The 13,235-nt window shown below is 39.7% G+C and overlaps 1 protein-coding gene across 16 annotated transcripts in view; it reads left to right on the forward strand.

Annotated features, from left to right (window-relative positions):
* The window catches only part of UNC5D (unc-5 netrin receptor D), a 726,786-nt gene that overhangs the window by 675,058 nt on the left and 38,493 nt on the right, over nucleotides 1–13,235 (forward strand). For all 16 annotated transcript variants that reach the window (XM_054700868.1, XM_054700869.1, XM_054700865.1 and 13 more), the window contains 2 exons: nucleotides 8,521–8,689; nucleotides 10,453–10,680. In XM_054700868.1, the coding sequence (XP_054556843.1) occupies nucleotides 8,521–8,689; nucleotides 10,453–10,680 (397 nt within the window). The remainder of the gene's footprint in view (nucleotides 1–8,520; nucleotides 8,690–10,452; nucleotides 10,681–13,235) is intronic.

Consider the following 13,235-nt stretch of genomic DNA (forward strand, 5'->3'; position numbering starts at 1 on the left):
CAGCTGAAGCAAAGAAAATAATCCAATAGTGACGCAACAACTCAGTCCAATGATGAGGTGGATGTCTGGGAGACAGTGGTGAGTCAAGAGGCAACAGCAGAGGGTTTGAAGGTTCTAATTTTAAAGTGAATAAGCCAGGAAAAGGCTGCTAGTAGAATTGTCCCTCCAAAAATATCTATATCCCATTCCTGGAACTCATGAGTATCTTACTTTACATGGCAGAGTTTGCAGATGTGATTAAGGTTAGGAATCCTGAAAAGGAGAGCTTAGTCTGGGTTGTGCAAGAGAGCCCAATGTTGGGATCCTTCTAAGAGGAAGGCAGCAGTATCAGAGGCACATCAGGGATGAAGATGCACAACTGCTGGCTCACAGGTGGCAGAAGGGAGCCCCAGACAAGGACACAGGCAGCCTCTTGAAATTAGTAAAGGCCGGGAAATGGATTTCCCCCTAGAGCTTCCAGAAGGCTCACAGCCCTGCTGACTCTTCCGTTTTAATTCAGTGAGACGTCTAACCTACAAAACTGAGATAATAAATTTGTGTTGTGTTAAGTCAGTAAGACTGTGGCCTGGCAATAGCAACAAACCATGCACGTCTCTATGGTGACCACTGTGGACCTCAGGCTTTCTCCTGTGGCTATAACTACAATTTCAGCAACTCCCATAAGAACATTTTACCTTAGAAATTCCAGGTTTGGGTAATTTTGTCCAGGGAGCGTCTGTTCCTTCCACTGTCCAACACATGTGTCCTACAGCCACCACCACAAACAGGACAGAGATTCCAGTCCCAGTTGTGCCACAGTGTGACCTTGTCCTGGTCACTTCAGCCTCTGTTATACCTTTCTGTTTCCTCATCTGTACAATGAGGTATTTTCCCAGGCTGAAATGAAATGAGACTCAGCCTTCCTCCAGAGAAGGCTATTTTCCCATTCAAGATGTAAATGAATCAACAACTTAATGGATATGAAAAATGTCACAGCAGCAATCTGCGTAGATCCACGCTCCTCCCTTCCTGCACCATCTTTCACTTTAAAGCCCTTTCACTGAGCCATCATTCCGCTTCTCCTAGTAAACAAGCTAAATGCGAACCTGACACTGCATGAAAGATGAGGCTTAAATTGTGTCTAGGAACTGGTGATTTACACATGATTTGTGATTCCTTTAGTATATTAATTGGTAAACACCCTATGAATGTGCGTGTAAACTAAAGCCGTTTAACATATGCAAACAGTTTAATCTCTCAGTGTGGTGTTGCTCAAATTTCAGCAAACTCAGATATTCATTCCAGTGTGTATGTAATTCCCCTCCCACCCCAGCCCCCCTTGTGCCATCTCCCATCCTGTGATCCTATTTCAGATAATACCGAGTCGGTGACCTAGATCTTTAAACCCTTTAATAGCAGCGCCATATGCTTCTCTCCTCAGTGAATTGTGCTCATTGCGTGTTGTGATCCACTGTACTGACTGCTCCTTTCCTCGCCCCGCTAATGGAATATAATGGCTGGATGAGCTGTAACGTTACTTCCAGTTACTGCTAATCAACCTCCCAACCTGACATCTTGCTTATTAGTACATATGCTGCTTAGTCAATGGGATGTAGAGAGTCTCTGTGCAGTGGCAGCGTACCATTTAATGGTATTCAAACCATAGTGGTAGCGTCCATGAACAAATGCTTATGATAGAGCATTGAAACTAGACCATTATCCACATTCCCTTTCTGAAACCTACCCTGTCTATATTTCACAAGCCACCAAGCCCCACTGTCTGAAGTGTTACTTTGGATATTTTCCCCCAAGAACACTTCCCAAATTCTAATGTTGCATTTAGGAAATGCAGTATAGTATAAAATTCAGGTTCCTGGGGCTTACCCCTGAAATCCTGAATCAGAATTTTCATTGGTGGTATCTAAGAGTATAATTTTAAATCAACTACCCAAGGAATTCTGAATTACAGAATTCTGAATTGCAGTCTTAGGACTACCTAAAAGCTAATAGAGGAAACTATTAAAGAAGATTTTACTCAGCTTTATTCTTTTCTTCTATTTTGCTCCTCATTCCTCTTCTCCCTTTCCAGAAGTTATTATTTTAAAATTGTATGTATCAGTTGCTAGAGTTAAAGCCCTCAGGAGACCTGGTCATGGTATTGGGGTTGGCTGATAAGCCAAGATGGCTTTAAAGGGTTAGTCACTAGTGGAGCCTCTGTGGGTATCATTTTTTCTGAGCTGCAGTCAGCTGTCTGACCGAAGGAAAACAACAGAAACAATAAACCCCAAATCCTGATTTTTTAGCCACAGTAATGTTAGCACACTAGGTAAATATATGGGGTTTTAATGAAAAGAGAAAGAGTAATAGTTAAGCCTATGCATCTCCTTGAGTAGAAAAGCTGTAGGAAGCTAAAGCTACCTTGCTTTCTGAGCTCTAATTTTAAGACTAAATAAAGTTTCCATCTATCTGCCTTTTATGTCTATTCCATTAAAATATGATTTAATTGTGTATCGACCCAGGGCCTGGCATAGTAAAACTATCATTACTCTCCTGCCTGCATTCTTGAGTGAAACTCTAGGTAAAGGTGACCAAACCTACATTAATCTATAATATGGACCATAAGGAGGAAATGAGGGAACAATAATTACCAAGCAGAGCACAGCAAACAAAACAACGAGTATCAAATCACAAAATACAGAGTTAGTTGTTTTGCTGAAGAAAGTGACTCATTACAAGTCTAGAATCAGGTCAAGAAATGTTAAGCACCAAAACCCAATGTGTCCAGATACACCCCCCAATTTGCTGTGGTTGGCAGTTGTCACCTCGTGTCTGAGCTTCCTTGGCATATCTTATGTTGGAGTGAGTGTGCAGGTGGGCACTGCAGAAAGCCAGTTACTATGCGTGAGATCTGGACCATCTCCTCAGCACCACCATCACCCCCCAACCCACACAATGTTTTTGCAGTTGTCAGTTACCCACTGATTTCCTTGTAAGAATCTGGAAAAATTCTCCCTGGGCCTCTCTCGTTCATTCATTCGGTCATTCAAAAATTGTATTTTTCACTCATTTCAAACTTATGGAAAAGTGACAAAAACAATGTAAAGAATTCCCAGCTATCTCACACCCAGATTTGCAAATCTTAATGTTACATTTGTTCTTCTCTCTTTGCATATATGTAAGTACATGTGTATGTATACATGTGTGTATGTTTATACTTATGTGTATATATGCTGTATACACACAAATAGAATACACTTAAACACAAACACTTTTTTACCTTTAGATATTTCTTCATTGAGTTTAACCTAAACATAAGAAATTTTCTCACATAAACACAGCACAATTATCAAACAAAAATCAGGAAACAAACACTGGTACTATACTACTTTCTCTTCCACAGGCTTATTTATATTTCACCTACTATCCAGATAATGTTCCTCCCAGCAAATGAAAATCCAAGTCCATTCATAGCATTCTATTGTCATGGAGCTTGAGTCTCCATTTATCTGGATCAGTTTCTGGGTCAGTCTTTGTATTTCAAAATTCTGGCCTGGGCCTCCCCGGTGGTGCAGAGGTTGAGCGTTGGGTTGCGAAGCTGCCCGCAGCCTCTGCAGCGCTGGTATAATCCCTGGCTGCTGCCCGGACACCAGAGGAGGGTCCTACATGGCACGCAGACCTCTCCTGCCGCCCGCTGCTCCCCTCAGCAGTGTACTGCGCTCCTTCTGCCTGCTCTGCTCCCTGCTCTGGCTCTGGTGAATTCTCTCACCCTCCCGCGCTTCTGACTGTGCCCAGTGCTTGTATAGATAAATAAATAAAAAAAAAAAAAAAGAAAAAGAAACATTACAAGTTTAAAAAAAAAAATTCTGGCCAACATTAGTGTTGGCAGATCAGTTACTTTACAGAATATTCCTCAGTTTGGGTTTGTCTGATACAGCCTTTTGGTTAAATGCATGTTGTGTTTTGTTGGCAGGAATGATACAGAAGTAATGCTGAACACTTTTCACTGTCATATCAGACAGTACATGCTGCCCATTCATCCCATTACTGGAAATGTTAATTTTGATAACTTTGTTAGATTGTGTCTGCCAAAGTTCTCCACTATAAAGTAATATTTATCGTTTACAAATATTTTGAGGGAAGATAATTTGAAACTATAGTCATCTTAGTCTTCAATCTTTCACTAAATAGATAAGGATCCATTCATAACTTTTCACTGAATCAAGCATTAATAGGATACTTGCTAAATGATTATACATTTATTAGTTTTTATTTTTCTTTCACGAAAGGGTTTTTCATTCTTATTCATTCATTCATTATATCTGTATGTTTCATAGGTCCTTAATGTTATTCAGTGTGTTATAATCCTTTACTACCATTATTTACATTGATGATCAAATGTTCCAGATTTGCTCAGTGGGAACCACTTTCAAATATTTTTAAGTGTTTACAACCTGTATGTGTGTATATATATATATATATATATATATATATATAAAATATATATTAGGCACTGGAGATACAACGATGAACAAAACAGGGAAAAATATACCTGGTCTAATAGAGCTGTATTCAGTTTGTGAGAGAAAAAAAAAAAAATGGAAGCAAATGGTATAGTACATTAGGAAGCAATAAGCATTATGGAGAAAAAGAAAAGCAAAGATCAGCCTTTGGTGTAGGCAATGTTGTAATTATTTTGCTTAGGCAGGGTCAGGAGAGCCTCATTGCTAGGCATTATTTGAGCAAAGACCTGGGGGTATGGAGGAACTAGTAGTGTGGCTTCTAGAGGAAAACTCTCCCAGGCAGCACTGAGCACTCCAGAGCGGAACAGCTGCATTTCCTTGAGGTGGGAATCAGTTGGTGCTGGTGGGATTCTTCTGGTTGCTGAGTAAAGACAGACTGTGGGAGGCAAGGATAAGAGTGAGGAGACCAGTATCTCCCACGGTGCCTTAAATGTCCACAGTGCACATGCCTCAGGATTTGACATGTTAAGATATATACCCTCACTCTGTGAGCACAGCGTAGGTGCTTTTTATGCTGTATTTCTTAACTCTCAAAACAATCTTAGAGTAGGTGTTATGTTCCATGTGAGAAAAGTGAGGCTCAGAAATGCTTCGGGGGTGGGGGGAGTCCAATGGACTGTGTTGGAGGACTTTGGTGGTGGGCATGGTGTGGCAACATACATTTGAAGAGCTGTGAACCTGTACCTAAGACATATACAGTGCTGTAAACTAGCATTGCCTCAGAAAGAAAAATAGCATTTTCTTTTCATTAAAAAAATAAATAAATTCTTGGGCTTCTCCATTTGCCATACTGCCTGATTTTCGTGACAGAGAAATGATCAGTCAAGGGACAGGACATTGTGGATGATTCCATAAAGAGCAGTGATGACTCTAGGGAGAGTTTAGGATTTCTGTTGCCCACTCCATTTGTTCTCTGCAGCTATTCTTCTGCTCTAGTATTTTCTGCCAATTAAAAAGGGTTAACCATGTGGTTAACTAAAAGAGGTCTTATTTCTTTCCAGATCTGCAAGGAAAATGTCCCCGTGATGTTTATGTCTGTGTCTGTGTGTAAAGCACGTATATATTGGGGGGGGGGGGAAATAGCGGCACATCAAGTCTGCAAAGCTGAAGCATCGGGGACTCCCCCAACCCAGAACCATCAGTGGTGTGGTATGAGCATTTGAATTCACATCCACGTTTCCATACAATTGTTCAACAAACCACCTGGTTATGCAGACCTAGCTCTTAAATTATTGATCTTTTTATGCCCATAAGCATTCATAAACATGCTCAGCATATATATGTGGAGAGAGAGAGAACAGAATGAAAAATTTAAGTAGCAAAAGTCCCGTGCAGGCAGATTTTCCCATCTGCACTAGGGTGTGTACTGTGCCAAGGTGGTTTATATGATGGTCCTGAAATCACTGCTGGTATTAATTCACAGTTATTATTAGCTCACAGCAATTTTAGAAAAATGTGTTGCTTCGCCCCCACCCCACCCCCTCAGCCCCCCAGCAAGAACATGAAGTCCTCCTTATCACATTTTCTGTAACGTAGAAACTTTTATGCCACCCATGTTTTCCTGACAAACCATCTTTGGCCAGATCCATTTGTCCAGACCCCAGCCACCTGCCTGTCCTCAAATGTCTTAATCTACAGCCGTGACAACACTCAGGATATGTTTGTTTGCCCTGTATTTCCTTGGAATGCACAAGAGCCAGCAATTTGGCCGAAAATCCCAGGGAGGAAATCACATTTTGTCACAGATAGCAGGAGCCATGCATCCAAAATTTAGGGTCATTTGATGACTGTCACTTTATGACCTTATGCTGCAAAACCTGCCCCCTCAGGTATGTGAAGAACTTTAATATTTGTAAATCTCCCTGATCGCCACAGATACGAAGTAGAAATAAAGGGCGAAGTATTATTAATTATGTGGGGGAAAGTGGATTGATAAAGTTTGTTCCTCAGCAGAGAGACCTACAGTCACAGACACTATTTTCACAGGGGGAGGATTAGCTATAAATCTTGATTTCCTTTGCACTTATGAAATGCCCAATGCCGGTTTAATGCAGCCCTCCCACTCCACACTCTGCCCCTGACTCTTAATGCTGTTGAAGTTTTTATCAAGCCGAGCCTCGCTATTCACAATGCACAATGTGAGAGTTCATCTAATTAGCCGATTTCAGTTCATTTGGCATTAAATAATTCCCCAAATTCCCATATGTTTGAACAATATGGTCAACAAGGGAGAGGGTTCTCTGAAAGCAATTAAATAGTTCTTTTAGGAGAGCTTGTCATCGGTCACTCATAAGCATCCCTGTCTGAGATGAACACGGGTGCCAACTCCCTGGGCAGTACCTCACCCTCCCTAATGGCCACTGGTAGGCGTCCACATGCAGACCGCCACTTCCTGCTAGCTTTAGCTCACAGCAGGGTTTCACATTTTCTTCCAGCCTTAGGTATTTTGTTCTAGGCTGCTTAGAGAGCATTTGTTATTCCTAACATGCTACTTTCCAATCCCTCTCTCCTGGCTGGCCTGTCCTGCTTAGAGGTAAAGGCAGACATATTTCCCATGGATTCTAGGCTTTGCTTGTGTGGGAAGAATTGTCAACTTTTGACCATGGTTGTCGGTGTGGAACACTGAATTTTCTGAAGGCATCTTCAGTGTTCCCTGGAAGGGGGAGGCAGTGCAGTAATGCTCAGTCTATGTTAAAAACAGTAGATGTAAGAGGCTCCTGTTCAGTTATATGCCTTGAGTGTTATTGCAGCAGCAAATTATAGATAATAAGCTAGAGTGTGACTGTTTAACTTGAGAGAACAGGTGATATCAACAAAAGCAGTTCAGAAATATCTTGCTAGATAGAATCATAGAAAAACTGTACAAGATCATAGAAAAAGTGGTATATTTCAGAACTTAATTTTACCTTTATCTTGCTCAAGGGTTGTTTTTTTGACATATATGAATGCCCTTCCTAGGTGAGGTGAGGGAAAACTTAATAATACCAATCCTCACTCTAATGTAACACTGTTCTTGGAGAGTCCTGAATTACTTCACTGACTATATTCTGACTCTCTACAATTCTTACAAGTGAAAATCCAAAAGGAAAAAAAAAAGATCAAATTTTGTTCTAAAGCATGGAAGTAGTAGGTGAAAAGTAAGTAGACTTTTGGGTTCTTCTGACTGCTGTCCTACACTGAAACAGAGATTAGAATCAAAAGATAAGGGCATGAAAGGGGGAGGCATTCAAGGAAGTGGTATCATCTCCATTTAGTTAAGTTTCATTCTTGTCTGTTTTATGACTTTGTCTTCCCATTGTAAATAATTCACAATACAGAGAAATCTAAATACCAGTGTCTGGTGAAACACTTTTAAATTGGGATCTAAAATAGGAAAGAGTTGGGAGATCTATATTTATAGATTTGATTTCTGCACATGGTAATGGTCTACTGTAACCTGTACATTTGTGAACTGGTAGAAGGTAAATATTTACAAACCCAGGCATGTTAGAATGTGTTTTTGTTCCATAATTTGTTTTCTCACTTTACTTTCCAGCATTAAAAATATTTGTGGAATGTGTGACTGGCAGAAAGGAATCTGATGGAAAGGTTACCAGAATGGTCATTTCCCTAAACATTTTGGCTTTGGTCATTGGTAATGTTACCATCAAGATTATGGACTCAAGGGGCGGGTGGGGGGGGTGGAGGGGTGGAGTTTGGGGTGTGTGTATGTGTGTGTGTGTGTGTACGCGTGTGTGTGCATGTGCACCACACCAGCCAGGTCTTTTCTTTCGTCTGTTCTGCCCTATAATTCTGAAGCATTTGTCACTTTGTAAAAGCCTAGGTTTGACATCTGGGCTCACATGCAGTCTGTCACTGGACTGTTTCAGGTCACATGCCTGTCATCACAGCAGCCCACTGCTTTGGTGCACCACCAAAAGGGAATCCTGGGAAGGAATTTTGCTCAGCCTGGAACTAAATTGTTATGCCAACATGTCCCCTCCTTTACATGCTTCTCTTTCCTCCTTTGCCCACTATAAAGCCTGCAGTCAGATGGATCCGAGGTGCTCCTGAGTCCTGAAGTCACCTGCGGTCCCCCAGATATGATTGTCACCACTCCCTTTGCATTGACCATTCCACACTGTGCGGATGTCAGTTCAGAGCACTGGAACATACACTTAAAGAAGAGGACGCAGCAGGGCAAGTGGGAGGTGAGACCATATTCTTCCTTTTTAAAAAAGCAGTATTTGGAATAGACTTGTAGTAGTGAGCTGAATATGTGCATATACTGATGCATAAATCATGCACACCTGAAACCTATGTGGTGTTATGAGTCAATATGATTTTAAAATTTAAAAAAAAAATAATAAAATTGAAAATAGGATTTGGGTCCCACCAATGGGATAGATTGAACTTTACTCTCTCTTAAGACAGTGAGCCAGCTGGGAAATTTGTGAGCATTATCTTGCTTTTTCAGAGGGTTGATGGCACAAGTCTTACAACATCCTCAAGGCACTGGCTAGTGTTTGTCCATGTCATGGAAGAGGCGAGAGGAGGGTTTTTGTTTGAATTTAGAAATCAGCTGTAACCCACATAGACTTGTGTTCTCAAGGACAGTCTTTGGCATGTGAAACTCTGACTCTTCAGTGCTCTCGGGCCACATCCCTATCTGAATTGACTTTCCTCTGAGGCCTCTGTATGGTTAGGGAGGAGGTTCAGTTAGGCTGTGTTCATAAAAGAAATCATCGTATCTGTTTTTGCCATCAGAGGAATTATAACAATGAAGTGTTCACCAACATGGTAGTGCTCAGTGTATTTTGGTAAATGAGTGAATGCATTGGAAATGATTCTGCATCTTTCCCTGTGTATATGAGTCCAGGAAAAGAGATATACACTGCAAGGAGAGAACAAGAGAGAGACATGAAAAGAGCCTACATGAGAGGATGGTAACAAGGGAGATAGTCACAGCAAAGAAAGGTTGCAGTGGAATTACTATTTTAAGTGAAACCTCTGCTTTATCTGTCTGATAGGGATTTCTTTTATGTCCATCTAAAGTCAGTTTGCATGAAAGCAGGTGAATTATCTTGCTGGAACAGGTCATTGTGTTCCAACTAGTCCTGAGATTTTACCTCCCAGGTGGAGCTCCGGGCAAAAGGAGTAAAAGGAAAATCATGTTTCTTCAGGAGAAAAAAAAATTCCCAGTTGCTGCAGTGGATTACATTTACCCTGTCTTGAAACTATGTCTATTGTCTTTGTTGGAAATACATTATTATTTATTCAGTTGAAGTACAACCATAGGCAAATTTCCTGGGGCATGAAGTTCCATGGATTTCATAAAGGGACCAGGTTTTGGTCTCCTTTCCATTATGTTTGCTTTGCCTTGATTTTTTGCCACTTTAGTTTTTCTTCTCAGCACTTCCTCACAATCTTTTATATCCAGAAGGTATTATATTTATGCTTTATCAAACCAGTCACACATACGGAAGTTCTTGTCAGAGAGAGTGAGATATTCTAGTATATCTTATCCAAACCATTTACATAATGGTCCTTTGTGAATGCTTTTGGGGAAAGAAAAAAGAAAATATTTGAAAGAAAATACGTATTACACCTATGGATATGGAAGAGATCAGAAATAGACTTTAAAAAATGTGAAAGTTTGCTTACTGATGTTAATGTTCAAGACATGATTTTTTTAAGTTTGACATTGAACAAATTAATTGAAAATGGGAGAAATTTCTAAGCAGTGTTAGAGTCTGTTAAGTAGAATTCTAACACCTGGAATATAGCCTATTGTGATAGAAGAGTGATATTGTTTAACACCAAGAAAATTAAGGCAATAAAAGTGTTCTGTTTTTTTATGCTTGATTGTTTATTCACATATGTAGGGAGTGGATGTAAATATGTATGTCCTTGCAAAGTAATTAGATCACATCTTCGTTCCAAGTCGAGAGTTTAACATAAATTTTCTCAACAGGAAGTGATGTCAGTGGAGGATGAATCCACATCCTGTTACTGCCTTTTGGATCCCTTTGCATGCCATGTGCTCCTCGACAGCTTTGGGACCTATGCCCTCACTGGAGAACCAATCACAGACTGTGCTGTAAAGCAACTCAAGGTGGCAGTCTTTGGCTGCATGTCCTGTAACTCTCTGGATTACAACTTGAGAGTGTACTGTGTGGACAATACCCCCTGTGCATTTCAGGTCAGCCTTTTTCCTAAAATTCTTTTGGTGTCATGAAAGCATAGAGTTACCTAAATATCAACATCAATGGACAATTCTATTGAAGGGGCTCTGGAAAATTAACCCACACCACTGACTTGTTGGGGATGCCTATCTTGAAGCAAAGCTATGATACCATATATACAATAACGCAGTGATTCCTGAGAATATGAGGGGAGAGAATCATTAACACATGTAGAGAACATTGTGTTATATTAAATTGACTATGATAGTTGATAATTGGTCAGATTTTCATGATTATAAAAGTACTTATATTTTAAACAAAATTTTGTAAATTATAAAAATTACTAGGCATAATTACAAAACTTATAGAAGTCAGGATTTAGAAAACAGATAACCAGTTGCAATAGAGGCATTGGAGAAGAGCCTTTGAGAACTCTTTGTAAACCGTCATGGCTGGATCTTACACCTGGATGAGCAAAAGAAAAAGATTTACCTTGTCAGGAATGGAGAAATGGCCTGAGTCAAGGAACAATAGTGATTTGATATGCTGAGGGCACAAAAGTTTGCTTATTATGAATGAGAAAATTGCTTGACTCAACTGAAGGTTATAGTTAGGGAAAAACAATTATAAATCACACCTATCAGCAGACAGTCGTTATATCCCGGACACATAGTCTATTAATTATTAGGGCTACTAGGGCAGAGACAGTTCAAGGTTCCTTTCCATTTTTGGTACTTTTAATCATGTAAGATTCATTTTAAATTAGCTACTCAGGAAGAGTACAAGTTTATTAATAGCAGAAAGGATAATGCAGAAGTGCCTGTGTAAGCTCTGCCCATAGATAAATAGCATAGCTCTCCTGACACACCTCATTCCAGATCCCTGCTATTCCAGTCCTGGATCATTAAGTCTATTATGCAGAACATTTCCTCAGTAACTAGCTTTTAAGACACTGAGCTGGAAAAACTCATGTTTACCAATAGAAAAGATACAATGACCTAAATCCTGAACATAAGCCAGTAAGGGTGACACAGTGCCAATCTATGTTCCCCAGCCTTCCCTCTTTATCTCTTAGGTGATATGAAGTCATCATGAAGGGCACTCTTAATATTTAGCAGCTTATAAAATGGGCTTTGTGGGAACTAAAGGGTAACTACAGTAGAAAAATCTGGCAAACACTAACTCATCAAGTGATCAAGGTTAACTTCAATAGTAATAGGACGTGTAGACAGCATGTACTTCTGTTATGATGTGATGAGAATGGCATTTAAATTCTGTGAGCTTTCTCTCAAGAACCCATAAACCCAGATAAATGAGAAAATATCAAATTCTAATGGGGGGCATCTTACAGTATGCCCAACTGTCCATGTCATCAAGAACAAGGCGAGTCTGAGAAATTGTCATAGCCAAGAGGAGCCTCAGGGGACATTATAATTAGACTGTATTGTGGTATCCAGATAGGATCTTGCAACAAACAGAAAACTAACCTTAGATTAAAAAAAATAAGGAAATCAGAGTCAAGTATGGACTTTAGTAATAATGACTCAACATTGGTTCATTAATTTTAGCAAATGTACCATACTAATATAAGATGTTATTGATAGAAGAAACATGCGAATTCTGTATTATCTTGTAATTTTTCTATGAATCTAAAACTGTTCTAAAATAGACTGTTTAACAATGGACTATGGTGAAGGACATGCTTTGGTGGTGAGAGTGCTATGGTGACTGCACCTATGGGATGGGGTTGGGGGAATCTCCTATACTGTCAAAACACTAGCAAGAATGTAAAGTAATGATACCTCAATTAACAATTAACAGTTAAAAATAAAATAGAATATTTTATCAAAAACAAAGGGCTTTTTTCATAGGATTGAGATTTTATAAAGATCTTGAGTGTATATAGCTCTACTTCATCCTATGATTGCCATTTTATATTTCACCTACTTTCTCCACCTGCAATAAGAGGGATTCTCCAAGACAAAATATATAACAGCAATCAGAAGAATGAATTGAGATATTACTACCACTGAACAGTTATAAAATGTACCATGACTCAAGTTGCATGTTTAGTAATTCAGCCAGGTTTTGATGGTTGCATTAAATGGAGTAAACACCAGAAGGGCTGTGGAGGTATTCCAGTCTCTAGGTTCATGAGCAACCTGCTGCCACTTAGCATGAGGATGAGTGTCTGTTCAGCACAACCACCTTGGAAGTCAGCCCTCATAACCAGCCCTTATATTTCTTTAAATAATGATCTCACTGCCGATGTATATAACAGTGAGTTAGACATTTGCCTAAAGAGTTCATTCTAAGTCACTTTCAGATCATCTATTTTCATTCCTGTTGATTGCTACCAGACTCTACAACAGCTCAACTGTTCACAGATGAATCTGAATTGCAACGAAGTTGTGAAAATGAGGCCCTAAGCACAGCTTTTCAAACCACTCTCCATTCTGTGGGTAATATACTCTTCTTAGTCAATGCTAGGGAAAGTGGTTTTCTCCCTCTAATTGAATCCAAATATCCTTATCGTTTAGAGATATTACTTAAAACTCTTTAATTTCTCCAT

The sequence above is a fragment of the Talpa occidentalis genome, unplaced genomic scaffold (genome assembly GCF_014898055.3).
Source record: "Talpa occidentalis isolate TD23 unplaced genomic scaffold, MPIMG_talOcc4v2.1 talOcc4.4, whole genome shotgun sequence".
Taxonomy (NCBI): Eukaryota; Metazoa; Chordata; class Mammalia; order Eulipotyphla; family Talpidae; genus Talpa; species Talpa occidentalis.